General features: G+C 61.4%; 2 protein-coding genes across 4 annotated transcripts in view; both read right to left on the bottom strand.

Moving 5' to 3' along the window:
- Positions 1 to 58: 58 nt before the first annotated feature.
- On the bottom strand, positions 59 to 5,355 carry Sigirr (single Ig and TIR domain containing). Of its 3 annotated transcripts, none has more exons than XM_077108736.1 (10): positions 5,162 to 5,355; positions 3,694 to 3,859; positions 2,733 to 2,931; positions 2,133 to 2,266; positions 1,903 to 2,043; positions 1,416 to 1,559; positions 1,173 to 1,275; positions 960 to 1,110; positions 601 to 787; positions 59 to 328 (listed from the first exon to the last, which is right to left on the bottom strand). In XM_077108736.1, exons 2-10 carry the CDS (start codon positions 3,698 to 3,700, stop codon positions 165 to 167), a joined length of 1,230 nt encoding a protein of 409 aa, XP_076964851.1. In that variant the 5' UTR covers positions 3,701 to 3,859; positions 5,162 to 5,355; the 3' UTR covers positions 59 to 164. The 3 variants fall into 3 exon arrangements, with proteins under 3 accessions (XP_076964851.1, XP_076701031.1, XP_076701032.1); XM_076844916.2 differs by having other exon boundaries at positions 3,694 to 3,856; XM_076844917.2 differs by lacking the exons at positions 3,694 to 3,859; positions 5,162 to 5,355 and having other exon boundaries at positions 2,133 to 2,564; positions 2,733 to 2,772.
- Positions 5,356 to 9,029: 3,674 nt separating this feature from the next.
- The window catches only part of Ano9 (anoctamin 9), a 31,628-nt gene continuing 14,077 nt past the window's right edge, over positions 9,030 to 26,580 (bottom strand). Inside the window, 22 exon segments of the mRNA XM_077108619.1 lie at positions 9,030 to 9,144; positions 9,146 to 9,255; positions 9,359 to 9,452; positions 9,527 to 9,628; positions 10,283 to 10,430; positions 11,081 to 11,233; positions 11,299 to 11,441; positions 11,539 to 11,636; positions 11,724 to 11,781; positions 13,715 to 13,826; positions 13,913 to 13,949; positions 14,035 to 14,193; positions 14,270 to 14,374; positions 17,185 to 17,267; positions 17,354 to 17,414; positions 17,520 to 17,616; positions 17,695 to 17,829; positions 17,912 to 17,985; positions 18,064 to 18,122; positions 18,218 to 18,267; positions 19,241 to 19,386; positions 19,529 to 19,648. Coding sequence (XP_076964734.1) covers positions 9,030 to 9,144; positions 9,146 to 9,255; positions 9,359 to 9,452; positions 9,527 to 9,628; positions 10,283 to 10,430; positions 11,081 to 11,233; positions 11,299 to 11,441; positions 11,539 to 11,636; positions 11,724 to 11,781; positions 13,715 to 13,826; positions 13,913 to 13,949; positions 14,035 to 14,193; positions 14,270 to 14,374; positions 17,185 to 17,267; positions 17,354 to 17,414; positions 17,520 to 17,616; positions 17,695 to 17,829; positions 17,912 to 17,985; positions 18,064 to 18,122; positions 18,218 to 18,267; positions 19,241 to 19,386; positions 19,529 to 19,648 — 2,259 coding nt within the window.

The following is a 26,580-nucleotide window of genomic DNA, read 5'->3' as shown; positions in this document are numbered from 1 at the left end:
GGCCAACAGGCCTAGGCAAAACCCAAAGGACTTTATTTTCTGGCATCCCTTCCCCGAGAGGCCCAGGGCTCCAGGCTGGGGTTGTGGTCCTGCCTAACAGAAACCTGCCAGCCCCCGCCCCACAGCTGTCCCCCGAGATCCTGTGTTCCAGGCTGGGGCCAGGGCTACACATCGTCCTCAGACACCAGGCAGTAGAAGTCTGTGCGAGCACTATAGTTTCGGGAGCCGAGGTCCGAGACATCCACCTCATTGCCGTGGCCCTCTCCCAGTGAGACACCACCTGTACGCAGTGGAGCTGGTGGCTCCCCAAAGACAGGTCCTTGTACACCTGCCAGGGACCACAAGGCATGAGGCTGGGCTGTCTACAGCCTGCCCCACTGCCTGGGGTTCACACCTGCTTACCCCCAGCCATGGTGGCACCAGAGGCCCAGGGAGGCCTTGGGCCACAGCAACTTCCGGGAGAGGCAGTGAGAAACTTCTGGGGCTGGGGTGGGGGAATCAAACCTCATGGGCTGCAGGGGCTTTCCATGTGGGGAAGTCCTCCACCCCTTCACCCCAGGCTGGGTGCCTCAGGTCAGGGATGGGGACGGATGGGCATACCCAGGTCTCCCTCAGGGTCAGGGTCCAGCTCAGGCTCCAGGGCCCCGCCCTCCACAGGGCCTCGCACGATCAGCATGGGGTCCTTGTCCTCCTGTAGCCGGGTCTGAGGGTCTCCCTCCACTGGCCTGTACTGCACCTTCCGCGGCAGCGCAAGCTGTAGCTCTTTCCAAAAGTCGGAAGAAGGTGTCTGGGGGCCAAGTGGGAGGGTGTCAGCGCGAATAGGTGCATGCAAATCCGAAGCCCTGGCCACCCTGGTCCCAAAGAACGATGCCAGTGCTGACCCAGAGGTCCCCAGGTCTGGCAGTGTGCTATCAAACCCCTCCCTGCGCTTCCCACACCTCCTGCCCACCAGCGCGCACCACGGAGCCAGGCCTCCAGAGCAGCAGGGTCACCAGGTGGCGGTGCTGGCGCAGCAGGTGCAGCGCGGGGTGCGTGGGGTCGCGCCTCTGGCCCTCGAAGGTGATGAAGATGGGTCTGCGCGTGAGCTCCAGCAGTCTGCACAGGCCCTCCCTGCGGAGTGGGACTGTCAGGCGCGGCGCGGCGCAGGCCCCCCCACCCGGCGCGGGACGCACCGGAAGCTGTGGCTGCACCAGGCCCGGCCCAGGAAGGCGTCGGAGAGAACCACGACGAGGCGGCGGCAGCGGCTCAGGTTCACCAGGAGGTCCGCGGAGGGCTCTGCGAACCGCGGGGGAGGGAGCGCGAGTGAGGGGAGGGGCCCGCGTAACCGGGGGCGGGGCTCCGTGGAGAGGGGGCGGGGCCGGCCGAGGGCGGGGCTCCGTGGAGAGGGGCGGGGCCGGCCGAGGACGGGGCGCTACCCGCGTGAGGCAGGAGGTCGCGGTCATCCAGGAAGAGCTTGTAGCCGCGACGACGCTCCAGCTGTGGCTTCAGGATGAAGTTCACAAACTTGCGGTCCTCAGGACAGTCGCTGTAGGAGACGTAGGCGTCGTAGAGCTTCCCGTCTGTGGACAGTGGCCAGTCAGCCGCAGCCACTTCCGAGACCTGGTGTCGCCCGCTCCCCACGCCTCAGAGTCCCCAGGCCAGGGACCTCTCCCAACTTAGACACCAGGTCCTGGACCTTTCCCCCTTCTTGCGACCCAAGCGCTGTGACTGCTCCCCTGGGCCACACGGAGTCACACACCCCTTCCGGCTTTCGCACCCCAGACCCTCAGGGACTACAGCCTTCCTGCCCCGACCTGCCCTCTACCCAGTGCTGAGCCCGGCCCTGCCTCTTCAGGACTGAGGGGGACACTGCTTCCTTTCTTGTCCCAGCGGAACCCAGCACCTCCACCTCCCTGAACTCACCGTTCACCTCCACCTCCCCGTACGTGTCTTGGTACCAAAGTAGCACCTTGAGGCGACACTTAATGTAGAGCAGCACAGCCAACAGCAGAGCCAGCAGGACTAGGAGGGAGGCCAGTACCGCAGCCACGTGGCCTGCGGGGCCTGTAGACAGTGTGGACCTGAGTGGCTGCCCCTCCAAACTCAAGGTCCCTGGGTACCCCCTATCTTATGTCCCCATATGCCCTCCTCACCAACTCTCTGGAGAATGAAGGAGGAGGAGCTGACATTCTGGACAGAGCAGGTGTAGGCCCCATAGTCCTCATCGCTGGTCAAGTTGACCCCCAGAATACTGGATACGAGCATCTTTGAGAAGTTCGCCTTGACCCTGGGAAAACCAAGCTAAACTCTTGGGGCCTGAAAACATCACTGGATGTCCCAGGGATCCTTCTGTCTGGGACTCATCCAGGAAGCTGCAGATTTGGGCTTCCTGGGTAGTTCTTGAGCCATCAGCTAAGAGAAATGGCCAGAAGCTAGAAGTGTCTGTTCTAAGACAGTTACCTTAAAACTGAGTCTGGATCCAGGGGGCTCCTCTGAGCTCAGATTTGACTGGATGGTCAATACCTCACTCAAGTCCTAGGATTCTGATGGCACACACAGCCCTGGGCAGTCTATAAGATGAGTGTCTACAGGATCACGAAAATGCCAAGATCTGTCCCTGTGGTCACTGACCTTCATCTGTATCCACAGGGGGACCCTGCCCATGTCAGACTGGCCAGTCAGTATCCAGTCCATATCCAGGGGTTACAGACAAGGGTGTGGTTGCTTTGACCCTGGACACCCCAGTCTCTTACCAGAAATCCTCATGGAGGACGTAGTCACTTCCGTTGCCCAGTGGAAGCCCATCTTTTAGCCACTGGACTGAAGGCTGTGGGCAAGAAGGCCCAGGGACCACCCAAGCTGTGCAGTTCAGTGTGACTGTACTGCCCAAGGAAGGCCCCAGGAGCTGGTCTTCAGAGGGGGAGAGGAAGTCAGGGGCCCTGTCACAGACTCCTGTAGAGACAGGACACAGGGGGTCAGTTCATCCACAGGTGGTCTGTGGTCTAGGAAGACAAGGCAGCAGGTGAGGGGTGTGCTCTGTTCCTGCTGCAATCATCCATGAATCCCAAGGGGACAGGACCTAGCATTTGACACTCTTCCCCCAACAGTGGACAGTCTGTGTTCTGTCTTTCCTAGATGTGACCACCCTGTGCTTGGAGGGGACATTAGAAGGGAGGGAAGTGACACAGTATCCATCTGGCTGCTTGTCCATACAGGACATGAGTCCAGCCCCATTTCCCATCCTAGAAGAGGGTCACTGCACCCCTCACCTGGCCTGCCCCTGCTGGAGGAGGCAGGAAATGTGGACACCAGTAGAAAGGACTGGGAACCCACCTGCCTCCCTAAAGGCCTTGACCCTCTGGTCTTTGAATCAGGGTAATGAGCCCTGGCAGGAGGTCAGAGGAGTAGACTCCACCAGCTCAGTAGTGTAGTCTCCCACCGGTCCTCATCTACCACCCCACACTGGATATTCCTTGGAATTCCATCTTTTAGCCCCCATGCACCTGGTTTTTGTGGCCTTGAGCAGAAGAGGACTCAGGCTCAACCTCACTACCTGTCCTGGGTTCAGTGGCAAGGGCTGGGGGATGGAAGAGCAGAGGCCTTTGTACCCCGGGTGTGCATCCCAGTAGAGAGCGAAGGGCATGGCCTGGAGTCAGCCTGAGGACAGGAGGCGGGAGTCAAGACTCGATGCCTGTCCCTCTCTGACCCACCTACCTGCCATGGCTCTGGCCTGGGCCTCGTCAGGGTAGGCTGCACACTGGTGTTACCCCTGGCTCCACAGGGATCCTTAACCAAGCAGACTGGTCCACTGATGGCTAAGCAGGACCCCTCTCTGTTCTTGTGACCAGTTGGAGAGAGTTCCTGGACAGGTCAGAAGCTGCTGCCATCCCCAGGGAACAAATTAAACAGGAATGAGATGAGTTAACCGTTAGCCACAGGCTCACTGGCCCTGTACCAGGCAGCTGCCTTGCCACCAGGGCCAGCCTCATAGGTGCCAGGGGATCTCCCAGACAGCAGCATGGCCAGAGTAGGCACTGCTTCACAGGACACAGCAGGCAGGGAGGGGACACATCACACCTGTGGAGGCTCAGCAGGATCAAACTTGCATAGAGATATTGAGGGGCCTCCTGGGCACCCCTTCTCCTAGCTCCCAGCATGATCTCCCATACAGAGTCCTGGACTGTTCACAGTCCACAGCAGCCCACACACCTCATGACTCAAAAGGCTCTGCAGACTGGCCATGGTGGCACACACCTGTAATCCCAGCTCAGTAGTGTAGTCTCCCACCAGTCCTCATCTACCACCCCACACTTTACAGGCTCCATGTACCTGGCTGAGGCAGGAGGATTGCAAGTCCAAAAACAGCCTCGGCAAAAGTAAGGCACTAAGCAACTTAGTGAGACCCTGTCTCTAAATACAATACAAAAAAGGGCTGGGGTTGTAGCTCAGTGATTGAGTGCCCCTGAGTTCAAGCCTCCTTACCAAAAAAAGGCTCTGCAGCAGGAGCACATTCCTATCAGTCTGACCAGGGGTCTTTCCATAAGAACTTGGGAGTGGAGGTCAGTCCTCGGGAAGTCCTTGAAGCAAAAGAACTGCCCACTGAGAGTCTGTGGAAGACATACCCTCTCGTGCAACAGACTCGTCAGGTTGTGCCCTGATGTCAGAGATTGTGCCTTCAGCCCAGCAGGTCCCAGGACATCTCCTTTAGAGGCCTCTAGACCTCCCCAAGCTCAGAAGACCTTGAATCCCTGCAAAGGCAGCCTCAGACCCTCCTAGAAGTCAAGGCCAAACCACCAGAATATGACACGGCAAGGCAGCAGGTGGCCTCCCCACACCTCTTCCCCAGCACCCCCACACCTCTCTGGCCCCCACACACCTACACTGAGCTCACCTTGGCTGGCATGCACACATGCATCCTCTACACAGCATGCTTCCTACCACACACCCCTCCCACTATTGCCCAGGGCTTAGGTGCACGCACCTCCCACACCTCCAGGGCACACGCTTGTGACACTGCCACGAACTCAGGACCAAGAGCACCCCACAGCACACATGGCACCTCCTGCTGCGCCCACCCCCCAACACACACACGTACATGCACCCCAAGCACTACGGGCCTCCCTCAGCCAGGCCCAGCTCCAACAATAGGCCCGAAAGCCACAGGCTCACTTAGAGCAGTCACCTGGTTCCAGCTCCTTCCTCCCAGGGGTAGCTGGTCACTGAGGCCATTGCTGTGCTCTAGGAGCACACTCCACCTCAGCCAGGTCCCAGGGAGTGGCCACAGTACAGCAGATGCATCACCCAGCTCAGTGAGGACCTGGCTTTTGTTGATGTATATTTTAATCAGAACTTTCCTAGTAGTTTCCTGGCCTTGCAGTCACATCCTCTCCTAACCCTAAACCCCACCCAGGCACCCACCCCTTCCCCGGGGGCGGGCAATTGGTGGCTCTTGCCCCGCCTGCCCCTGCCTCGTTCTTCCTGTAACTCTGAGTCAGACGGCCCCTTCCTTTGGGGCCTGTCCCAGCCCCCCAGGCACTGCACAGAGGCCCTATGCAGAGTGTATGTGGAGTGCTCACAGGAGCAGAGGTTTGGGATCTTGACAAGAGATTCCTATCCAGAATCTCAGGAGGGACAGTGAGGCAGGAGGGCCACATTCAGGAGCAGAGGAGTTGTCTCTTGCTCCCTGCAAAAGTGAGCATACCTAGGCACCTGTGACCTCTGATGTGCCTGGGTGAGGGATCCTTCAGAAACTCTGGGCCAATAATGAGGCCTAGAATAGGCTCTCTGATCCTCTTCCTGACCACCTCCCAGGCAAAGCAGAGGGTCATGGCATCTTCAGGACCTTAGCTGCAGGCTGGGTCAAGGAGCATTCCCAGTTTTCCAGGTAAGGAGGCAGAAACAGGAGGCCACAGGCTCTGAGTGTAGGTGGAGGCCGCGGCTGTCTCCTGCTGCACCAATGACTCCCAAACAATCCTGGGCTTTGGGGCCAGTGACAGGTAGTTGGCACTGCCATGGACTAGGAAGGGGTCTCCTCCAACACCTGGCCCTGCCATCACCTGCAGAGGGGGGGGCCTCATCCTGGAGGACTCCCTTTCAGTCCCCAGCTGGGCCCGGCAGGGCAGTGTCCTCATTGCAGCGGCAGGTTTTCTTACACCCAGGCCTACCCAACCCAGGTGGCCTGGCACACAGACCCTCAGGTGACTCGGGTGACAGCACATCTTAGGCTCTGGGCTGGAAGAGCTGGAGGGGACATATGTGCCCTTCCAGCCTTGATTTCCTCAGTGCCTTTTTTTTTTTTTTTTTTTTTTTAATGCCAGGGATAAAAAATCCAGGAAACTTAACCACCGAGCCACATCCCCAGTCCTTTTTATTTTTCATTTTGAGACAGGTTCTCACTAAGTTGCTTAGGGCCTCTCTAAGTTTCTGAGGCTGGCTTTGAAGTCGCAATCTTCCTGCCTCAGACTCCCCAGCCACAGGGATCACAGGAGAGCTATGGGATCAGAGGCTGCGCCACCACACCCAGCTCCTCAGTGCTTCTGACTTAGTCTTTGCAGGTGCCTGATGGGCCATGATAACTGGTTGGCTCTCCAGAGGCAGGGCTGGGCTCCTCACATTGCAAGTCAGGACCCAGGCACAAGGACACTGAGAAGCACTCTGGCCAGAAGCAAAGAGGGAGGCCCTCCAGCACTGAAGCCTCTGCCCCAGCCAGCCTCACCACCTCTAGAAGCCCTGGTCAAACTTTCTGAGACTCTGTGTGTGCATCTCTGTGTGTCCCTCTCTCTCAGGGCCACCTGCTACCTTTGTGAATGGATGCCCCTTTCCTTCCTCCCTCTGCTAAGCTCCACTACGCCTCCACCACGCCCCCACCAGCACTTCCAAGTCAGCCACATCTCATGCTCACCCCCACAGCCTTTCTGAGGTGCTCCAGGTCCCCGGAATCTAAAGCCAAGCCTAGCCCCTCACACGGCCGTGCTCGGGCTCGATCCTTGAGCTCTGCCCGCTCTGCTTCTTGGCTGTGCGCCCTGGGCGGCAGCTCCCAGCCTGAGATGGCCTGGCCCCGCGGGCCAGGGACCGCTCCCCTGCCCCCCGCCCCGTCTGGCTTGCTGCTCAGCACCCCAGTCTCCGAGCGTCTCCTGCTCGTCTCCCACGCGCGGCCCCTCGGCTACTATGGCGGACCGCGATCCCAGACGTCTTTCCTGAAGGAAGGAACCGGTGTAAAAGGCGGGTAAAGGGTAAAGGCAGGTAAAGGAACTCGGGCAAGAGGACACTCGGCTCTCCCAGACCACGCCTCAGCGCTGCGCTCGGCCTTCCGGAGAGGCGCACGGCCTGGGTCCGCTCCCTCCGAGGTGCAGTTAGCAGGTGGCTGGGGACGCGCTGAGGCCGGAGCGTGCAGACGGCGAGCCCGGGAGCGCCCGAGGGCCGCAGAGCGCAGGTGGCGGAAACCCCGCCAGGGCCCCCGAACCCCGGTCCCAGCCAGTTTTCCCGCCCACCCCGGGGCCTCGGGAATCTCAGGTTGGGGGTCCGGCTGGCGGGGGTGTGGGGTCCTCGGCTCCTGGCCCCACTCGGCTCTCTTGCACTGAGGGTCCTGAGGAAGCCACTGACCACGTCAGGCAGCGGAAAAAGGCAGCCCCCCACCCGCAAGGCCTCGAGGGCCGGGCCGCGGGCGCGCTCTGGCTTCCGGGGACGCGGGAAGCCGCCTGGCTCCCGGCCACTTCCTGCGGGCCGCGCCCGCCGCCGCCCGCGGTTCTTCCGAGCCCCCGACTCCAGGCCTGGAACGACTCAAGAGGACGGCGACTTCCACTCACCTCCGCGGGTCTGAGTCGGGCCACTCACCTGCCGCCAGACCCGGGCTCGCGCGGGGCGGGGCAGCTCACCTGGCCCAGGTGCTCGGCAGCGACAGCCCGGGCGGGCGGCGGCGGCAGGTGCAGCCCCGCCCCGCGGCCAGGAGAGGGCGGACCCAAGTGTCCTGCTTTACCCCTGAGGCAGGCGCTGGAGACTGTCCTGGGCTCAGCCAGGAGCCCAGAGCCGCGAGCCAAACCGGCCCCACCGACCCGCAGAGCAGCTCAGAGCCCGAGGGAACCCTCGGAGATTGACGTCCCAGGGCGACTCTGTGGCCTTTCCCTCCTCCTCCCACACTTACCTTTCCTCCAGGAAGCCTGTCTTCACCCTCATCCCACCTGTAATCGGCCCTGATGTCTTTTTTTATAATATTTATTTTTTAGTTGTAGGTGGACACAATATCTTTGTTTTATGTGGTGCTGAGGATGGAACCCAGTGCCTCATGCTGCTCGGCCGAGCTCCAAACCTGCACTCGGTCACATTTTCAAACCAGAGGAAGGCCAGACCACCTGAGGCTACTGAATACCTGATCTTCCACTCTGGGCTTCTGGATTCCATACAGCCCAGGGCAGACATAACCCACCAGAAACCTGAAATCCACACTGTCATGTTTAATTTCAATCAACAACTCATAAATGGACACTGTTATGTTTAACTTTATTATAGGAAGTTCTACTGGCTGAGGGGAACCAGTCCCATCCAGTGGGGAGCCAGAACAGTGGACTTGGGGCTCCCCATCCTCCAGAGTGGGGCAAAGCAGGATCTGGGGCCCAGATATCAGAAGGAAGCCCAGGAAACTTGGGCCAATTTTCATGCATTGGAGCTGCATACAGTCCTCCCAATTCTGTGGGTGCCAGGATCACCCCGGATTCAGGTCAGGGTTGTCCCAAGCATGAGCCCTAACAGAGATGGAGCAGGCCCCACAGACACACATGGATGTTCAGAGATGACCCAAACATGGAACGCCTGTGACCTCCACAGACTCAAGGGCCTCCCAGGACCCTCACAGAGCCACGTATACATTATGAACATGGACCCCTAAGACCACCCACCTATCACAGATCTCCTAGGACTCCACGTATACACAGCTTCTTTCAGCCCCACACACACTCGCACACACGCACAGCCAGGGGCAGGGCCAGGGCGTGGAGACAGTGACAGCGCAGGATCCGGTCTCTGGCATCAGCACCTCTCCACCTGCTCCAGGTCGCCTACACATCTGTGCTCTTGGAGCTGGAGCTGGAGGTGGGGTGGGGTTGGTGGGGACCAGAGGCTCTCCCCAGGTCTGGACCTGCCCCCACCCAGCCAGCTTCCGCCTGCCTACCCCATCTTATCCCGCAGTATCCGGTACTTCTCCTCCAGAACCTTGTTCTTCACCGACTGGGGAACATCAGGCACATACCACGCAGCGATAAGCTTGATGCACAAGGCCACATGCTGGGGGCAGGGATAGGAGCACAGAGAGCCAGCGGGGTCACGGGCTACACAGGGTCTGGAGGGTTGGGGGTTGGGAAGAGGGCCTTCGCCCAGGTCTCCCTACCTCAAAGAGGATGACGAAGGCGAGGCGGATGGCCAGGAGGAACCAGAACTGCTCTGAGAAGTTGTAGTCCTGTGCATTGCGGTAATCCCGGTACCTGGGGGAGGGAGGTGTCTGCAGTCAGGAGTCAGGAGTTCAGAGGGAATTCATGGGTGGTGGGGAGCTCCAAACCTGCACTCGGTCACATTTTCAAAGCCCTCTGTCTCAACAGGGTCCTGGAAGTCCTTGGTGTAGAAGACGGACAGGCTGTGGTTAACGTAACCCTTGAGGCAGCTGGGGAGGAGAGCAGAGAAACATGGGGCCCGGGTGGAGCCAGGGTGGCCTCTCATCTCCCAGGGTTGCTCCCAGGAGCTGCCCTGTATCTGGTGGGGGCACACCACCAGCCGCTTCCACTTCCTGTGTTGGGGGTGGGGCACTGGTCTAGTACATGGCTGTGCCTGGGAGTCTAGGGCTGTGCCTGGGAGTCTAGGGATGCTGGAGGGGCCTCGGGAATGCTACCAGCTGCCTGCTCTGCCCGGGGGCTGGACACAGCACTCCAGAGGCTGTCCCAGGAGACCCAGTCTGCAGGCACACGGGCCTCTTGAGGGTCAGAGGGACTGGAGGTGGCTGAGCTCTGCCCTCCCATGCTGGGAGCAGGACACAGGAGGCCCACCTTTGGGAGGGGTCATTCTGAGAGTGCCTGCTCAGAAAATGTCTGGGCCCAGACCAAGCCCCTGTCAGGTCCGGTCAGTTACTTCTGGGCTCCAGCCAGGGTTTGTAGGCTGCTGCGTAAAGGCAGCACATATCCCCCAGGTCTCAGCCTCACCAAAGCCCCAGGTCACATTGACAGCATCCAGCCACCCCCAGGAGAGAGGGCCCAGGCTCCGCTGGGGCTTAGCAGTAACAGGGCCATTATCTCAGGGGTGTCTAGATGGTTTGAGGCCTTACTCTTCTGCAGACTGATTCCCCTGTCGACATGGGCCATAGCGGTACTTGTAGACGACTCGGGGGATGAACTCAGAGGTGAAGGCAATGACCATCCCGTTGGCAATGACCGCCAGAACACCGATGGTCTCCAGCACCTGCAGCCAGGTCCCTGAGCCAGAGCAAGAGGGTGATGGGGTCCGGCTCCTCAGCCCCATTCTTTTGGCACCCCCCCCCAAAGGCTGGGGGCCTGAGTGCCACGGGGCCTTGTTACGGCTCTGCCCGGGGTACCCCACTGCAGTCACGGGGGCCAAGATGTTCACTAGGAAACCCCAGCTAAGAGTGCAGCCTTGCTCTACTTCCTGCACCCCACCTGACAGATGGGAGGGACTCCAGTGTCCCTCTCCATCCTCCTCCTAAGTCCCTCATTCACCCCCAGACTGCTCCAGCCCTGGGTCCATCCCCTCCTGGGCAGGATCCCCACCCCTGAGCCCAAGGCTGGGGTTCTCACCCTCTCCCCACTTCCAGTCCCCCAGCCCCGCCGACACTGTCCATCTCATGTGGCCGTGCTAACTCCTCTCCCTCCCATGCCCTCAGAAGACAGTTCTTCTGCCTGGACTCCCCAGCCTGCTGCAGCCAGATGCTGGGCTCCAGGGAAGGGCTGCAAGGCGCAGCCTCCCTGCCTTTTCCTGAGCCCACCGGGCTCAACCCTTCCTTGGCAGACCCCTAAGAAGGGCTGGGGGCCACTGTGAGGTTGTTTCAAGGTGGCCTGGTGTGGGTCAACAGAGAGCCCTGAAGCTGCCCACTGCATCATGTCCTGACCGATGTCCTTGGCTTTGCGTGGCACCAGGCGCCGCTGCAGCCAGACCATCTTGACTGCATCCAGGCGGATCTCCACGAGGTTGCTGAAGAGCGCCAGCAGCGGAGCCAGGGGGAAGGCGGCCACAAAGATGGTGGTGAAGCCGTACTGGATCACTGCAGGGCAGAGGGGTCACCTTCCTGGCTGGCAGCACCTGCCCGCCCCACCCGCCGCCACATACTCATCTCCATGAACTCGTCAAACAGGCTAAAGGTGGTGACAGGGTTCAGCAGGTAGTTGCGCTGCCAGTCCTGGAGCTGGGGATCACAGGGCTGATGGCCGCCTGTGCAGGCTGTCATCAAACGGAACTTGTGGGCCAGCCACCTGTGGGCGGGGAGAGTGTGGGGGGTAGATGGGTAGCCCTGGGGGCCTAGAGCATCAGGGACGGGTGCTCCCGGAGGCAGGGTGGGCTGGTCCTCACGGGCGCAGGTACTCCATGCAGTTGCTCAGTGTTTGCTTCAGACCCATGATGATAGCCATCTGCACAAACAGGTCCATCATGCAGCCGCTGAGATGGCACTGTGGGGCAGGCACCAGGTCAGGGAGGGCCGAGTACAGGGGAGGAAGGGCACAGGGACAGAGTGACAGGGCTCAGGGCAGACAGACCTCCTCCAGCTTCCACAGACCAGCCAGGCGCGTGGACTTCCCAGGGTGACCATTGATCCTAGGGAGAAGAGTGATCCTAGGTGGGCATGGAGGCAGCACCCTGCCTCTGACAGGGTGGGCCACGGTCACCCTAGGTGTGCAGAGACAGGAGAGAAGCGGGCCCAGCAGTGACGTACACCCAGGCCTGTAGGCCTGCCAGCTTCCACAGACCAGGACATGCATTCCAGGCGAGGTCTGCTGGGCCTGGCCTCAGTTTCTCCCCGTGCAAACCGCATGCTGTGTCATGTTGTTGAGAATCATCTGCTTTTCCTCAACACTACAGCAAATGCAAGCCATATCAAACCAAAGGGGCTCAGGGCTGATGTTGAGCTGGGAGGGTCCCCATTATAGTTCAGAGGAGCGCTGACTCGAGATCACGCTGAGCTACTTGCAAATTGGCAAGAAAACCCAAAGTGTGAATAGTATAAATGTGAAAAGAAAAAAAATCACTGTTTTAGGAAATATGATTATATGCCTGGAAAATCAAAATACACCATTGAAAGACTAAGTGTCAAATCAGCTGACAGTCACCTAGAAAGAAGACACACGGTGTCAGGCTGCCTTGGCTCTGCTCTACGCAGCACAAGCCTGGAAAACGGGGCTGGAGAAAAGCTCAGTTACCCACACCAGAATGAAATTCACAAGAAATCAGGAGGGCTGGGGATGTGGCTCCAGCGGTAGCGCGCTCGCCTGGCATGCGTGCGGCCGGGTTCGATCCTCAGCACCACATACAAACAAAGATGTTGTGTCGGCCAAAAACCAAAAAATAAATATTAAAAAAATTCTCTCTCTCTCTCTCTTTAAAAAAAAAGAAGAAGTCTGTGGACCTAATGAAGAGGAGGGAGACTGTCCTGGGGAACACAAAGGGGTGCAGAGGAGCCTTGCTCTTCCACAGGGAGGCTGAGGACAGCCTGTGGCTGTGCTACCCAACCTGTTGTGGCAGATGGCCTCGCAGGAGATTCTCCTGGGTCAGCTGCTGTGACCACCAGGGCCTGTGATCAGACAGCACTGATGCAGAAGACCAGGGTCTTGGGCTGGGATCGTGGCTCAGGGGCAGAGCACTGGCCTAGCCCAGGCAGGACCCGGGCTCGGTCCTCAGCACCACATACAAAGAAAGACATTGTACTGTGTCCACCTACACCTAAAAAAAATAAATATTAAAAAAAAAAAAAAGACCAGGGTCTCAGGGTGCCCTGGGCATCCGACGAGCCACACTTGAAGCACTGGCTCAGGTGTGCAAGTGTGGATGGCAGAGCTACACGTGAGCCCCATCTGCTGGGAAACCAGCCCAGTCCGTGTTCCTCAGCAGGGGTCCAGGCTCAAGAGGGTCACAGACAGGAAACGGATCATGAGAATCTAAGGGGGAAGAAACCAACTGAGGGGCTGGGGATGTGGCTCCAGCGGTAGCGCGCTCGCCTGGCATGCCTGCGGCCCGGGTTCCATCCTCAGCACCACATACAAACAAAGATGTTGTGTCCGCCGAGAACTTAAAAAAAAAAAAAAAAAAAAGAAACCAATTGGCACCTTCAAGAAAGTACCGTCTAGGGCGGAGGTGCGGCACCACAAAGGAGAGGGAAAAAAAGAACTCTTGGGAATGATTGTTAAAGTTAAAAAAAGAGAGAGAGAGGGTCAAAAAGACAGAGGAGGAAGCCTCCCAGGCAGGACGGGCCAGGAGGAGGCTGTGGCCCCTGTGGGTCACCACAGGTGTGCCATGAATTGGCAGTGAGCGCACACCTCACAAGAGCTGAGCAAGCACAGCCCAGATGGGAAGCAGACAGGCGAGTTTACAAAAAGAAAGGCTCATGTGTGAACCGGGCCCAGGAGGCCGCCCAGGCCTGTGTCTGAAGCTCGGCCTCTGCGGAGGGCCCTGGGTGCCTGCGTGGAGAACCTCAGTAGGAGCAGGGAGTGGTCACTCTCTGGGTCTCCATGAGGAGCAGCGGCAGGGAGCACACCTGCCCAGGATGAAGGCGATGTAGACGAGGGAGGAAAAGTGGGCGAAGAACTGCAGGATGAAGAACCTGATGGTGAACTTTCTCTCCCGCTCCAAGAAGGTCCGGGGCTGCTCTGCAACAAGAGCATGCCTGGGGTCCTGCCAAGCACTGGCTCCCGCCCTCGCCCTCCTCCAACCAGGACGGCAGGCCCTCACTCACCAAACTCACAGAGCTTCAGGGCCACAGACTTGTTGACCTGGAGGAGGAGGAGGGTGCCTGAGGCCTCCCACGAGACCCCTCGCCTGTGGCTCACACCACCACCACCCCTGCCCGTCCCCGACCTTGGTCATGACCACGATGATCAGGTAGTGCACCAGGGCCCCTGTCACCACCACAGCCGTGGTCACCTGGTTCTCCAAGAAGGGCAGTGTGCCGAGGAGGGCAGCGGCCAGCACACGGTAGACCACCAGCAAATGGGCCATGCCGATCATGAGGCAGATCTGCAGAGGCACCAGGGTGGGTGGGCAGGCACTCAGAGGAGCCCCGGTCTCCACCCCACAGGGCTCCCGGGAGTACCATCAACACAGACAGGACCAGGATAACCGTGCTGCGCAGGTAAGAGTGCTGGTGCGGCCGGAGCTGGTAGTGGGGGCAGTTGATGAGCTGGAGAGCCATCTCCTCCTGCAGAGGACCCCAGACCCACGCCTCAGACACAGGACACGGCCCAGACACAGGCACGGTTCAGATACGGGACACGCTTCAGACAGGGGACCCCAGACCCACGCCTCAGACACAGGACACGGCCCAGACACAGGCACGTTTCAGATACGGGACACACTTCAGACGGGGACCTCAGACAGGGGACCTCAGACACAGGACACGGCCCAGACACAGGCACGTTTCAGATACGGGACACACTTCAGACAGGGGACCTCAGACAGGGGACCTCAGACACAGGCACGGTTCAGATACGGGACACGCTTCAGACAGGGGACCCCAGACCCACGCCTCAGACACAGGACACGGCCCAGACACAGGCACGGTTCAGATACGGGACACGCTTCAGACAGGGGACCTCAGACAGGAGACCTCAGACAGGGGACCCCAGACCCACGCCTCAGACACAGGACACGGCCCAGACACAGGCACGTTTCAGATACGGGACACACTTCAGACGGGGACCTCAGACAGGGGACCTCAGACACAGGCACGTTTCAGATACGGGACACGCTTCAGACAGGGGACCTCAGACAGGAGACCTCAGACAGGGGACCCCAGACCCACGCCTCAGACACAGGACACGGCCCAGACACAGGCACGTTTCAGATACGGGACACACTTCAGACGGGGACCTCAGACAGGGGACCTCAGACACAGGACACGGCCCAGACACAGGCACGTTTCAGATACGGGACACACTTCAGACAGGGGACCTCAGACAGGGGACCTCAGACACAGGCACGTTTCAGATACGGGACACGCTTCAGACAGGGGACCTCAGACAGGAGACCTCAGACAGGGGACCCCAGACCCACGCCTCAGACACAGGACACGGCCCAGACACAGGCACGTTTCAGATACGGGACACACTTCAGACGGGGACCTCAGACAGGGGACCTCAGACACAGGACACGGCCCAGACACAGGCACGTTTCAGATACGGGACACACTTCAGACGGGGACCTCAGACAGGGGACACGCTCCAGATGGGACCCGCCTCAGGCAGGGAACACACCTCAGATATGACACATGCCTCAGACAGGGGAACGCCCCAGAGAGGCACACCTCAGTCAGGGAACATGCTTCAGACATGGGACATGCCCCAGGCTGTGGGGAGCTGCCCTGGAGGGGCACTGACCCCAGCTTGGACAGCAAGGCAGGGCTCCGGGTGCAGGCACCACCCGCAGGGCTGGAGCTACACTCACTGTGAGGATGGCCTGAGGCCTGAGCCAAAGCAACTCCATTTTGAAAACTCTAGTGTAATACCTTCAGTCTCACCAGGCACACCTCCAGGGTGGCCCCAGGCACAAGCAAGTCACTCCCCCTCCCTGATAAACATCAGTGAAGCATCTGGAGGAGGGAAAGGCAAGAGATCCGGGTGGGGACCACCAGACCAGATGCTTTAACCCCAGGTGAATGATGTCACTGAGAGATCCAGTGGCAGCTGGTAAGGATTGAAAGGGGGTCAGAAGCCCCAAAATTTAGTATGAATAATAGAGCAAAAGAACAGACATTCAGCAGCCGGCAGGGATGCCCACAGCTGGAGAGGCTGGTGAGGACCTGCACCGACACCCCGTCACTGTCACCGACTGCTGATCCTCTGCGTGGTCCTCACGGCTCCCAGACTCTATGCCACATCTTGACCCTGGTCTCCTTGGCCAGCCATCAGCTCCATCCCAGGAGAAGCCCACCTTGTCCCTGACCTGATCTCCACAGGCATCTGTGGACTTAGAGCCCAAGGCTTGAGACTCGAGATCTGGCACTTGAACCTAGTGTGCAGAGGGAGTGTCTGCCGTGAGCCTGTCATGATTAAGTGTTTGCAATGCTTAGAATCAATTAATCTGGAATTGTTTGCTGTGAATTGATTATGTCTATTGCAGTGCCCAGCACTAAGAATCGTCATTCTCTTGATTAAGAACCTATAGAGTGGGCTGGGATGGTGGCTCAGGGGTAGAGCGCTCGCCTAGCAAGGGTGGGACCCGGGTTCCATCCTCAGCACCACATAAAAATAAAGGCATTGTGTTGTGTCCATCTACAAAAAAAAAAAAAAAAAAAAAAAAAAAACCTATAGAGTGAAATTGCATTGAGTGATTTGAGTGAATAAAACATTGAAAAGGGCAGAAGTGCGTGGACATTCTTTATTTCTCCCCCTTGACTGCCTTAGTCGCACCTTTGACCACCACGACACTCACCTGTTCCTTTGTAATCCTACCCCTTTGCCCTGTTTGGGATAGAATGTTCCATGGAAACTCCCTCTGTGTGTCCCCTTCTCTTGCTCTGCCTTTGATCCCCACTCAGCACATGAGATGGGAGTGGCCTTCCTAGATGTCAGTCAACCTGCTGACAGCGGACATCACAAAGCTAGACTCAACCCGCTGAAACCTGACCCTGTGCCTCATTTGAATGGCTCCTGCTCTCTCTCTTTCCATGGACCCCTAGGGTCAGAAGATCTCTCACAAGACCCAAAGAAAAGGTCTTTCTCTGTCTCTGCACGATCATTTCATGCTGCCCAGTTCACCGACCGTGTTTATTCATGGGGCGTGACACCAGGCACTCACCATCTCCTCCTGGGGGACCCCAGATGGGGACTCACCTCAGAGGACACACCTCAGACCTGGTGACACACCTCAGATATGGGTCATGGTTCAGACTTGGGGTCACAAGCCTCAGATCGGGGGACAGGTCTCAGACATAAACACAGCTCAGACACGGAACCTAGGTGGGGCCCACGGAGGCTGAAGCAGAAGGCCCTGGTCACAGGTCTGCCTCACCTGGTCCTCGTCCCACCCGTACAGGTCCCAGTGCAAGACCACACGGGCTCGTTGCCGCTTCCAGATCTCCAGGAACACGGTGGCTGCAGCAGGTGAGGAGGGCACCATGGTCACCCAAGGACAGCACACACTGGTGTCCCAGGTCCCTGGGGCACCCACAGCAACTTACCCCACAGAGCCATGAAGATGGCGAACAGCACGGTGCCCTCGTTGTCGAAGAGGTGGGTGAGCTAGGGAGAGGGGCTGATGGGCTTGGCTGGCCTGCTCCCCAGGGCCCCACAGTCTGCTCCCACCTCTGTGCCCCCTGGCAGCCCTGCTGGCCCACAGTGGCAAACCTTGGCATACGTGCAGGTGCTGGAGAGCGGCTGGAAGCTGCGGCTCTGGTGGCCAAGGGGACACAGGAGGATATCCTGGGCCTCGCAGATCTCCTTGCTGGGGTACAGGGACAGGGCTGGCACTGGCTCCCCCTGCCCCTACCCTGGCCCCAGCCACGGCCCCCACCCAGCCCACCTGATCTGGCTGGCATCAAACAGGGCAAACCCACTCAGGAAGACGAGGAGGCCCACCAGCGCGGCGGGCACCAGCATGTAGGTGTACCAGCCCAGCCAGGCAAAGTACAGAGCCACCTTCTCCCCGAAGTAGTTCCTGCAGGCAAGCAGTGTCAGAATGCGGGGACCAGAGAGGGTGGTGGGTGTGCTGGGCACCAGTGACTCCTGGGCAGCCTTACCTGATGTCATCGATGGGCTGCCTGCGTGCCAGGTTTCTCCACTGGGCCCATTTTTTCTTCAGATCCTCCTCCCCCTGCCCCCAGACAAGGGATATGAGCACCTCCAGCCCCGGGGTCCTGCCCTCAGGGCCCTGGGCCAGCCCACCCCTCACCTTGTGCAGTGGGAACCTGGTCTCAAAGATCCCGTCCTTCTTCAAATTCTCAAAGGTGTCTGGGGGTCACCAGGGGCCTCCGGTCAGGGCACAGGAGAGCGAGGAAGGACCCCCTGCCCAGGCGCCCTCTCACCACCTGCCTGACCCGCCTCACCGCCAGCTGCCGTCTTCATATTGCTCAAGATGAAGTTTACAATTCGGATTCTGAAACCCAAGATCGGGGTCAGCACAGCTCCACAAGGGCCTCAATGGACCCAGGCTTCCAAAAGCCAAGAACCCACAAACCTTCCCCAAAGTCCCCCAGGATGGATCTGCTGGGGCCCCCCTGCTCCCTGCACTCCACCCTGCACATCCTCCCATGACTTATGTGCAGAAACCCTCTTTACATCCCTGGGACCCATTTTGCCTATGCAGAAACAGAACTCGGAGAGGTTGTGTAACTTGCCCAAGGCCACGCAGCCAGGCACTTGACTGCAGAGGCACACTTGGGCACCTTCTTCCTGAGACAGGGCCCCTGAATGCACAACCCAGGCCAGCTCCTCCTCTCAGTCCATCAAGGTGCTGCTACTCCACTGAATTCCCCTCAGTCCTCCTGGAGACTGGCCATCTCTGTGTTCACAGATGCCCCTCCACTGCCTCATAACCAAGTTCAAGAGCCTCACCCAGAGGTGTCAGCTGAGCAGGCCAGCTGGGCTCCAGGACCCAGTCAGGGCTAAGCAGCGATGGAGAAGGGAAAGGGAGGGTGAGCAGCGAACTTGGGATAGCAGGCTCCTGGGGACACAGGAGGCCCTTTCTGCTGGGCCTTTGGGTCTGCACATCCAGTGAGGACCCCCAAGCTGGACAGGAGAGTCCGTGGGAGATGATGCCTTCACTGTGAGGGGCGGCTTGGGGGCTCTGGGCCTCTCCACCCTTCATAGCCACTCTGACTCTGTATCCCTGGGAGCTGGTCACATGTGCTTTCAGAATGCTCCAAGAGGTGGGACTGTCACCTCCCCTTGTCACAGACATGGAACTGAGACACAACTGCGGGGTCTGCCCTGCCGTGGCCTGTGCTGAGACCATGTGGTTCCAGGCTGCCTCACATGGCGGCCAGAGACTTGGGGACCTCTCTGCTCTGCCTGGACCAGGCATGGGGTGGACAGGGGTCCTCTGGTCTAGTGCTGGGCATGGCCCTCACCTCGTGGTGTCTGGGACAGAGGTCGGCCTGGCCAGCTGAACTCCAGGGGTAGGACGGTCAGGCTCCATGAGTAGGGTGCGGTAGAGCTCAAAGATCCTGTTGTCGGCTCGGATCCCAAAGAACACCTGTTTCTGGCCCTCTCTCTCCTGGGGGAGCGGTCAGAAGGGACCTCCATTTCACCTGGAGCCCTCCCTTCACCACCTGTCCCCTGCACCTGGGAACAGGCCTTGGTCCCATCCCCAGGACTCTCTGGCCCAAAGATCCCTGCCTCACAAACCACCAGCCAACCTTCAAGTCAAAGCCCTTTCTCCTGAGCTCCTCCAGGAACCCATGCAGCCGCTGCCTCTGCTCCCGGTTCTTCTGGGTGAGGTGAGCAGCCACAAGCACAAAGTCCCACTGCTCAGGGGCCTGGAGAAGAAGGCGTGGGCTGGGGTAGTGGAGGGAGGGGGCCAGGGACAGGGCAGGTGTGGGACACAGAGAGGGAGGGGGCCAGGGACAGGGCAGGTGTGGGACACAGAGAGGGAGGGGCCAGGGACAGGGCAGGTGTGGGAAACAGAGAGGGAGGGGACAGGGAGAGGACAGGTGTGGGACACAGAGAGGGAGGGGCCAGGGACAGAGCAGGTGTGGGACACAGAGAGAGAGGGGCCAGGGAGAGGGCAGGTGAGGGACACAGAGAGGGAGGGGCCAGGGACAGGACAGGTGTGGGACACAGAGAGGGAGGGGCCAGGGAGAGGACAGGTGTGGGAAACAGAGAGGGAGGGGACAGGGAGAGGACAGGTGTGGGAAACAGAGAGGGAGGGGACAGGGAGAGGACAGGTGTGGGACACAGAGAGGGTGGGGCCAGGGAAAAGAGAGGTGTGGGACACAGAGAGGGAGGGGCCAGGGAGAGGACAGGTGTGGAATATGGGAAAGGAGGGGCCAGGGGCAGGGCAGGTGTGGGACACAGAGAGGGAGGGGGCCAGGGACAGGGCAGGTGTGGGACACAGAGAGGGAGGGGCCAGGAACAGGGCAGGTGTGGGAAACAGAGAGGGAGGGGACAGGGAGAGGACAGGTGTGGGACACAGAGAGGGAGGGGCCAGGGAGAGGACAGGTGAGGGACACAGAGAGGGAGGGGGCCAGGGACAGGACAGGTGTGGGACACAGAGAGGGAGGGGCCAGGGAAGGACAGGTGTGGGACACAGAGAGGGAGCGGCCAGGGACAGGACAGGTGTGGGACACAGAGAGGGAGGGGCCAGGGACAGGACAGGTGTGGGACACAGAGAGGGAGGGGGCCAGGGACAGGACAGGTGTGGGACACAGAGAGGGAGGGGCCCAGGACAGGTGTGGGACACAGAGAGGGAGGGGGCCAGGGACAGGACAGGTGTGGGACACAGAGAGGGAGGGGGCCAGGGACAGGGCAGGTGTGGGACACAGAGAGGGAGGGGGCCAGGGACAGGACAGGTGTGGGACACAGAGAGGGAGGGGCCAGGGACAGGGCAGGTGTGGGACACAGAGAGGGAGGGGGCCAGGGAGAGGACAGGTGTGGGACACAGAGAGGGAGGGGCCAGGGACAGAGCAGGTGTGGGACACAGAGAGGGAGGGGGCCAGGGAGAGGACAGGTGTGGGACACAGAGAGGGAGGGGCCAGGGACAGGACAGGTGTGGGACACAGAGAGGGAGGGGCCAGGGACAGGACAGGTGTGGTACACAGAGAGGGAGGGGCCAGGGACAGGACAGGTGTGGGACACAGAGAGGGAGGGGGCCAGGGACAGGACAGGTGTGGGACACAGAGAGGGAGGGGCCAGGGGCAGGGCAGGTGTGGGACACAGAGAGGGAGGGGGCCAGGGACAGGGCAGGTGTGGGACACAGAGAGGGAGCGGCCAGGGACAGGACAGGTGTGGGACACAGAGAGGGAGGGGCCAGGGACAGGACAGGTGTGGGACACAGAGAGGGAGGGGCCAGGGACAGGACAGGTGTGGGACACAGAGAGGGAGGGGGCCAGGGACAGGACAGGTGTGGGACACAGAGAGGGAGGGGCCAGGGGCAGGGCAGGTGTGGGACACAGAGAGGGAGGGGGCCAGGGACAGGGCAGGTGTGGGACACAGAGAGGGAGCGGCCAGGGACAGGACAGGTGTGGGACACAGAGAGGGAGGGGCCAGGGACAGGACAGGTGTGGGACACAGAGAGGGAGGGGCCAGGGACAGGACAGGTGTGGGACACAGAGAGGGAGGGGGCCAGGGGCAGGACAGGTGAGGGACACAGAGAGGGAGGGGCCAGGGAGAGGGCAGGTGTGGGACACAGAGAGGGAGGGGGCCAGGGACAGGACAGGTGTGGGACACAGAGAGGGAGGGGCCAGGGACAGGACAGGTGAGGGACACAGAGAGGGAGGGGGACAGGGACAGGACAGGTGTGGGACACAGAGAGGGAGGGGGCCAGGGAGAGGACAGGTGTGGGACACAGAGAGGGAGGGGGCCAGGGAGAGGACAGGTGTGGGACACAGAGAGGGAGGGGCCAGGGAGAGGACAGGTGTGGGACACAGAGAGGGAGCGGCCAGGGACAGGACAGGTGTGGGACACAGAGAGGGAGGGGCCAGGGACAGGACAGGTGTGGTACACAGAGAGGGAGGGGCCAGGGACAGGACAGGTGTGGGACACAGAGAGGGAGGGGGCCAGGGACAGGACAGGTGTGGGACACAGAGAGGGAGGGGCCAGGGACAGAGCAGGTGTGGGACACAGAGAGGGAGGGGCCAGGGACAGGACAGGTGTGGGACACAGAGAGGGAGGGGGACAGGGACAGGACAGGTGTGGGACACAGAGAGGGAGGGGGCCAGGGAGAGGACAGGTGTGGGACACAGAGAGGGAGGGGCCAGGGACAGAGCAGGTGTGGGACACAGAGAGGGAGGGGCCAGGGAGAGGACAGGTGTGGGACACAGAGAGGGAGGGGCCAGGGAGAGGACAGGTGTGGGACACAGAGAGGGAGCGGCCAGGGACAGGACAGGTGTGGGACACAGAGAGGGAGGGGCCAGGGACAGGACAGGTGTGGTACACAGAGAGGGAGGGGCCAGGGACAGGACAGGTGTGGGACACAGAGAGGGAGGGGGCCAGGGACAGGACAGGTGTGGGACACAGAGAGGGAGGGGCCAGGGGCAGGGCAGGTGTGGGACACAGAGAGGGAGGGGGCCAGGGACAGGGCAGGTGTGGGACACAGAGAGGGAGCGGCCAGGGACAGGACAGGTGTGGGACACAGAGAGGGAGGGGCCAGGGACAGGACAGGTGTGGTACACAGAGAGGGAGGGGCCAGGGACAGGACAGGTGTGGGACACAGAGAGGGAGGGGGCCAGGGACAGGACAGGTGTGGGACGGAGGGGCCAGGGGCAGGGCAGGTGTGGGACACAGAGAGGGAGGGGGCCAGGGACAGGGCAGGTGTGGGACACAGAGAGGGAGCGGCCAGGGACAGGACAGGTGTGGGACACAGAGAGGGAGGGGCCAGGGACAGGACAGGTGTGGGACACAGAGAGGGAGGGGCCAGGGACAGGACAGGTGTGGGACACAGAGAGGGAGGGGGCCAGGGGCAGGACAGGTGAGGGACACAGAGAGGGAGGGGCCAGGGAGAGGGCAGGTGTGGGACACAGAGAGGGAGGGGCCAGGGAGAGGGCAGGTGTGGGACACAGAGAGGGAGGGGCCAGGGACAGGACAGGTGTGGGACACAGAGAGGGAGGGGCCAGGGACAGGACAGGTGTGGGACACAGAGAGGGAGGGGCCAGGGGCAGGGCAGGTGAGGGACACAGAGAGGGAGCGGCCAGGGGCAGGGCAGGTGTGGGACACAGAGAGGGAGGGGCCAGAGAGAGGGCAGGTGTGGGACACAGAGAGGGAGGGGCCAGGGAGAGGGCAGGTGTGGGACACAGAGAGGGAGGGGCCAGGGAGAGGGCAGGTGTGGGACACAGAGAGGGAGGGGCCAGGGAGAGGGCAGGTGTGGGACACAGAGAGGGAGGGGCCAGGGACAGGACAGGTGAGGGACACAGAGAGGGAGGGGCCAGGGACAGGACAGGTGTGGGACACAGAGAGGGAGGGGCCAGGGACAGGACAGGTGAGGGACACAGAGAGGGAGGGGCCAGGGACAGGACAGGTGTGGGACACAGAGAGGGAGGGGCCAGGGGCAGGACAGGTGAGGGACACAGAGAGGGAGCGGCCAGGGGCAGGGCAGGTGTGGGACACAGAGAGGGAGGGGGCCAGGGACAGGACAGGTGTGGGACACAGAGAGGGAGGGGCCAGGGACAGGACAGGTGTGGGACACAGAGAGGGAGGGGCCAGGGACAGGACAGGTGTGGGACACAGAGAGGGAGGGGCCAGGGACAGGACAGGTGTGGGACACAGAGAGGGAGGGGCCAGGGACAGGACAGGTGAGGGACACAGAGAGGGAGGGGCCAGGGACAGGACAGGTGTGGGACACAGAGAGGGAGGGGCCAGGGACAGGACAGGTGAGGGACACAGAGAGGGAGCGGCCAGGGGCAGGGCAGGTGTGGGACACAGAGAGGGAGGGGTCCAGGGACAGGACAGGTGTGGGACACAGAGAGGGAGGGGCCAGGGACAGGACAGGTGTGGGACACAGAGAGGGAGGGGCCAGGGACAGGACAGGTGTGGGACACAGAGAGGGAGGGGCCAGGGACAGGACAGGTGAGGGACACAGAGAGGGAGCGGCCAGGGGCAGGGCAGGTGTGGGACACAGAGAGGGAGGGGGCCAGGGGCAGGACAGGTGTGGGACACAGAGAGGGAGGGGCCAGGGACAGGACAGGTGTGGGACACAGAGAGGGAGGGGCCAGGGACAGGACAGGTGTGGGACACAGAGAGGGAGGGGCCAGGGGCAGGGCAGGTGTGGGACACAGAGAGGGAGGGGACAGGGAGAGGACAGGTGAGGGACACAGAGAGGGAGGGGCCAGGGGCAGGGCAGGTGTGGGACACAGAGAGGGAGGGGCCAGGGGCAGGGCAGGTGTGGGACACAGAGAGGGAGGGGCCAGGGAGAGGACAGGTGAGGGACACAGAGAGGGAGGGGCCAGGGGCAGGGCAGGTGTGGGACACAGAGAGGGAGGGGCCAGGGGCAGGGCAGGTGTGGGACACAGAGAGGGAGGGGCCAGGGGCAGGGCAGGTGTGGGACACAGAGAGGAGGGGCCAGGGACAGGACAGGTGTGGGACACAGAGAGGGAGGGGCCAGGGACAGGACAGGTGTGGGACACAGAGAGGGAGGGGCCAGGGACAGGACAGGTGTGGGACACAGAGAGGGAGGGGGCCAGGGACAGGGGAGATGTGGGACACAGAGAGGGACGGGCCAGGGACAGAGCAGGTGTGGGACACAGAGAGGGAGGGGGCCAGGGACAGGACAGGTGTGGGACACAGAGAGGGAGGGGCCAGGGACAGGACAGGTGTGGGACACAGAGAGGGAGGGGCCAGGGACAGGACAGGTGTGGGACACAGAGAGGGAGGGGCCAGGGACAGGACAGGTGTGGGACACAGAGAGGGAGGGGGCCAGGGGCAGGACAGGTGTGGGACACAGAGAGGGAGGGGCCAGGGAGAGGACAGGTGTGGGACACAGAGAGGGAGGGGGCCAGGGGCAGGACAGGTGTGGGACACAGAGAGGGAGGGGCCAGGGACAGGACAGGTGTGGGACACAGAGAGGGAGGGGCCAGGGACAGAGCAGGTGTGGGACACAGAGAGGGAGGGGCCAGGGGCAGGACAGGTGTGGGACAGAGAGAGGGAGGGGCCAGGGACAGGACAGGTGTGGGACACAGAGAGGGAGGGGCCAGGGACAGAGCAGGTGTGGGACACAGAGAGGGAGGGGCCAGGGACAGAGCAGGTGTGGGACACAGAGAGGGAGGGGCCAGGGAGAGGACAGGTGTGGGACACAGAGAGGGAGGGGGCCAGGGGCAGGACAGGTGTGGGACACAGAGAGGGAGGGGCCAGGGACAGGACAGGTGTGGGACACAGAGAGGGAGGGGCCAGGGACAGAGCAGGTGTGGGACACAGAGAGGGAGGGGGCCAGGGACAGGACAGGTGTGGGACACAGAGAGGGAGGGGGCCAGGGGCAGGACAGGTGTGGGACACAGAGAGGGAGGGGGCCAGGGGCTGGACAGGTGTGGGACACAGAGAGGGAGGGGGCCAGGGAGAGGGCAGGTGTGGGACACAGAGAGGGAGGGGGCCAGGGGCAGGACAGGTGTGGGACACAGAGAGGGAGGAGGCCAGGGAGAGGGCAGGTGTGGGACACAGAGAGGGAGGGGCCAGGGGCAGGACAGGTGTGGGACACAGAGAGGGAGGGGCCATGGACAGGACAAGTGTGGGACACAGAGAGGGAGGGGCCAGGGACAGAGCAGGTGTGGGACACAGAGAGGGAGGGGGCCAGGGACAGGACAGGTGTGGGACACAGAGAGGGAGGGGGCCAGGGGCAGGACAGGTGTGGGACACAGAGAGGGAGGGGGCCAGGGAGAGGGCAGGTGTGGGACACAGAGAGGGAGGGGGCCAGGGACAGGACAGGTGTGGGACACAGAGAGGGAGGGGCCAGGGACAGGACAGGTGTGGGACACAGAGAGGGAGGGGGCCAGGGACAGGGCAGGTGTGGGACACAGAGAGGGAGGGGCCAGGGAGAGGACAGGTGTGGGAAACAGAGAGGGAGGGGACAGGGAGAGGACAGGTGTGGGACACAGAGAGGGAGGGGCCAGGGAGAGGGCAGGTGTGGGACACAGAGAGGGACGGGCCAGGGACAGAGCAGGTGTGGGACACAGAGAGGGAGGGGGCCAGGGACAGGACAGGTGTGGGACACAGAGAGGGAGGGGGCCAGGGACAGGGCAGGTGTGGGACACAGAGAGGGAGGGGGCCAGGGACAGGGCAGGTGTGGGACACAGAGAGGGAGGGGCCAGGGAGAGGACAGGTGTGGGAAACAGAGAGGGAGGGGACAGGGAGAGGACAGGTGTGGGACACAGAGAGGGAGGGGGCCAGGGACAGAGCAGGTGTGGGACACAGAGAGGGAGGGGGCCAGGGACAGGGCAGGTGTGGGACACAGAGAGGGAGGGGGCCAGGGACAGGACAGGTGTGGGACACAGAGAGGGAGGGGGCCAGGGACAGAGCAGGTGTGGGACACAGAGAGGGAGGGGGCCAGGGACAGGACAGGTGTGGGACACAGAGAGGGAGGGGCCAGGGAGAGGACAGGTGTGGGACACAGAGAGGGAGGGGGCCAGGGACAGGGCAGGTGTGGGACACAGAGAGGGAGGGGCCAGGGACAGGACAGGTGTGGGACACAGAGAGGGAGCGGCCAGGGACAGGACAGGTGTGGGACACAGAGAGGGAGGGAGTCAGGGATAGGACAGGTGAGGGACAC

Source organism: Callospermophilus lateralis, chromosome 2 (genome assembly GCF_048772815.1).
Source record: "Callospermophilus lateralis isolate mCalLat2 chromosome 2, mCalLat2.hap1, whole genome shotgun sequence".
NCBI lineage: Eukaryota > Metazoa > Chordata > Mammalia > Rodentia > Sciuridae > Callospermophilus > Callospermophilus lateralis.
Note: the sequence above shows the minus strand (reverse complement) of the source record. Positions and strands in the feature narration are given on the sequence as shown.

Bases quoted from the DNA above. Each gene is read 5' to 3' on its own strand.
- Sigirr (XM_077108736.1), bottom strand. The intron at 788-959 runs GTGCGCGCTGGT...CTTGGCCCCCAG, and splicing joins TCTGGAGGCCTGGCTCCGTG to ACACCTTCTTCCGACTTTTG. The intron at 329-600 runs GTATGCCCATCC...GGTCCCTGGCAG, and splicing joins TGACCCTGAGGGAGACCTGG to GTGTACAAGGACCTGTCTTT.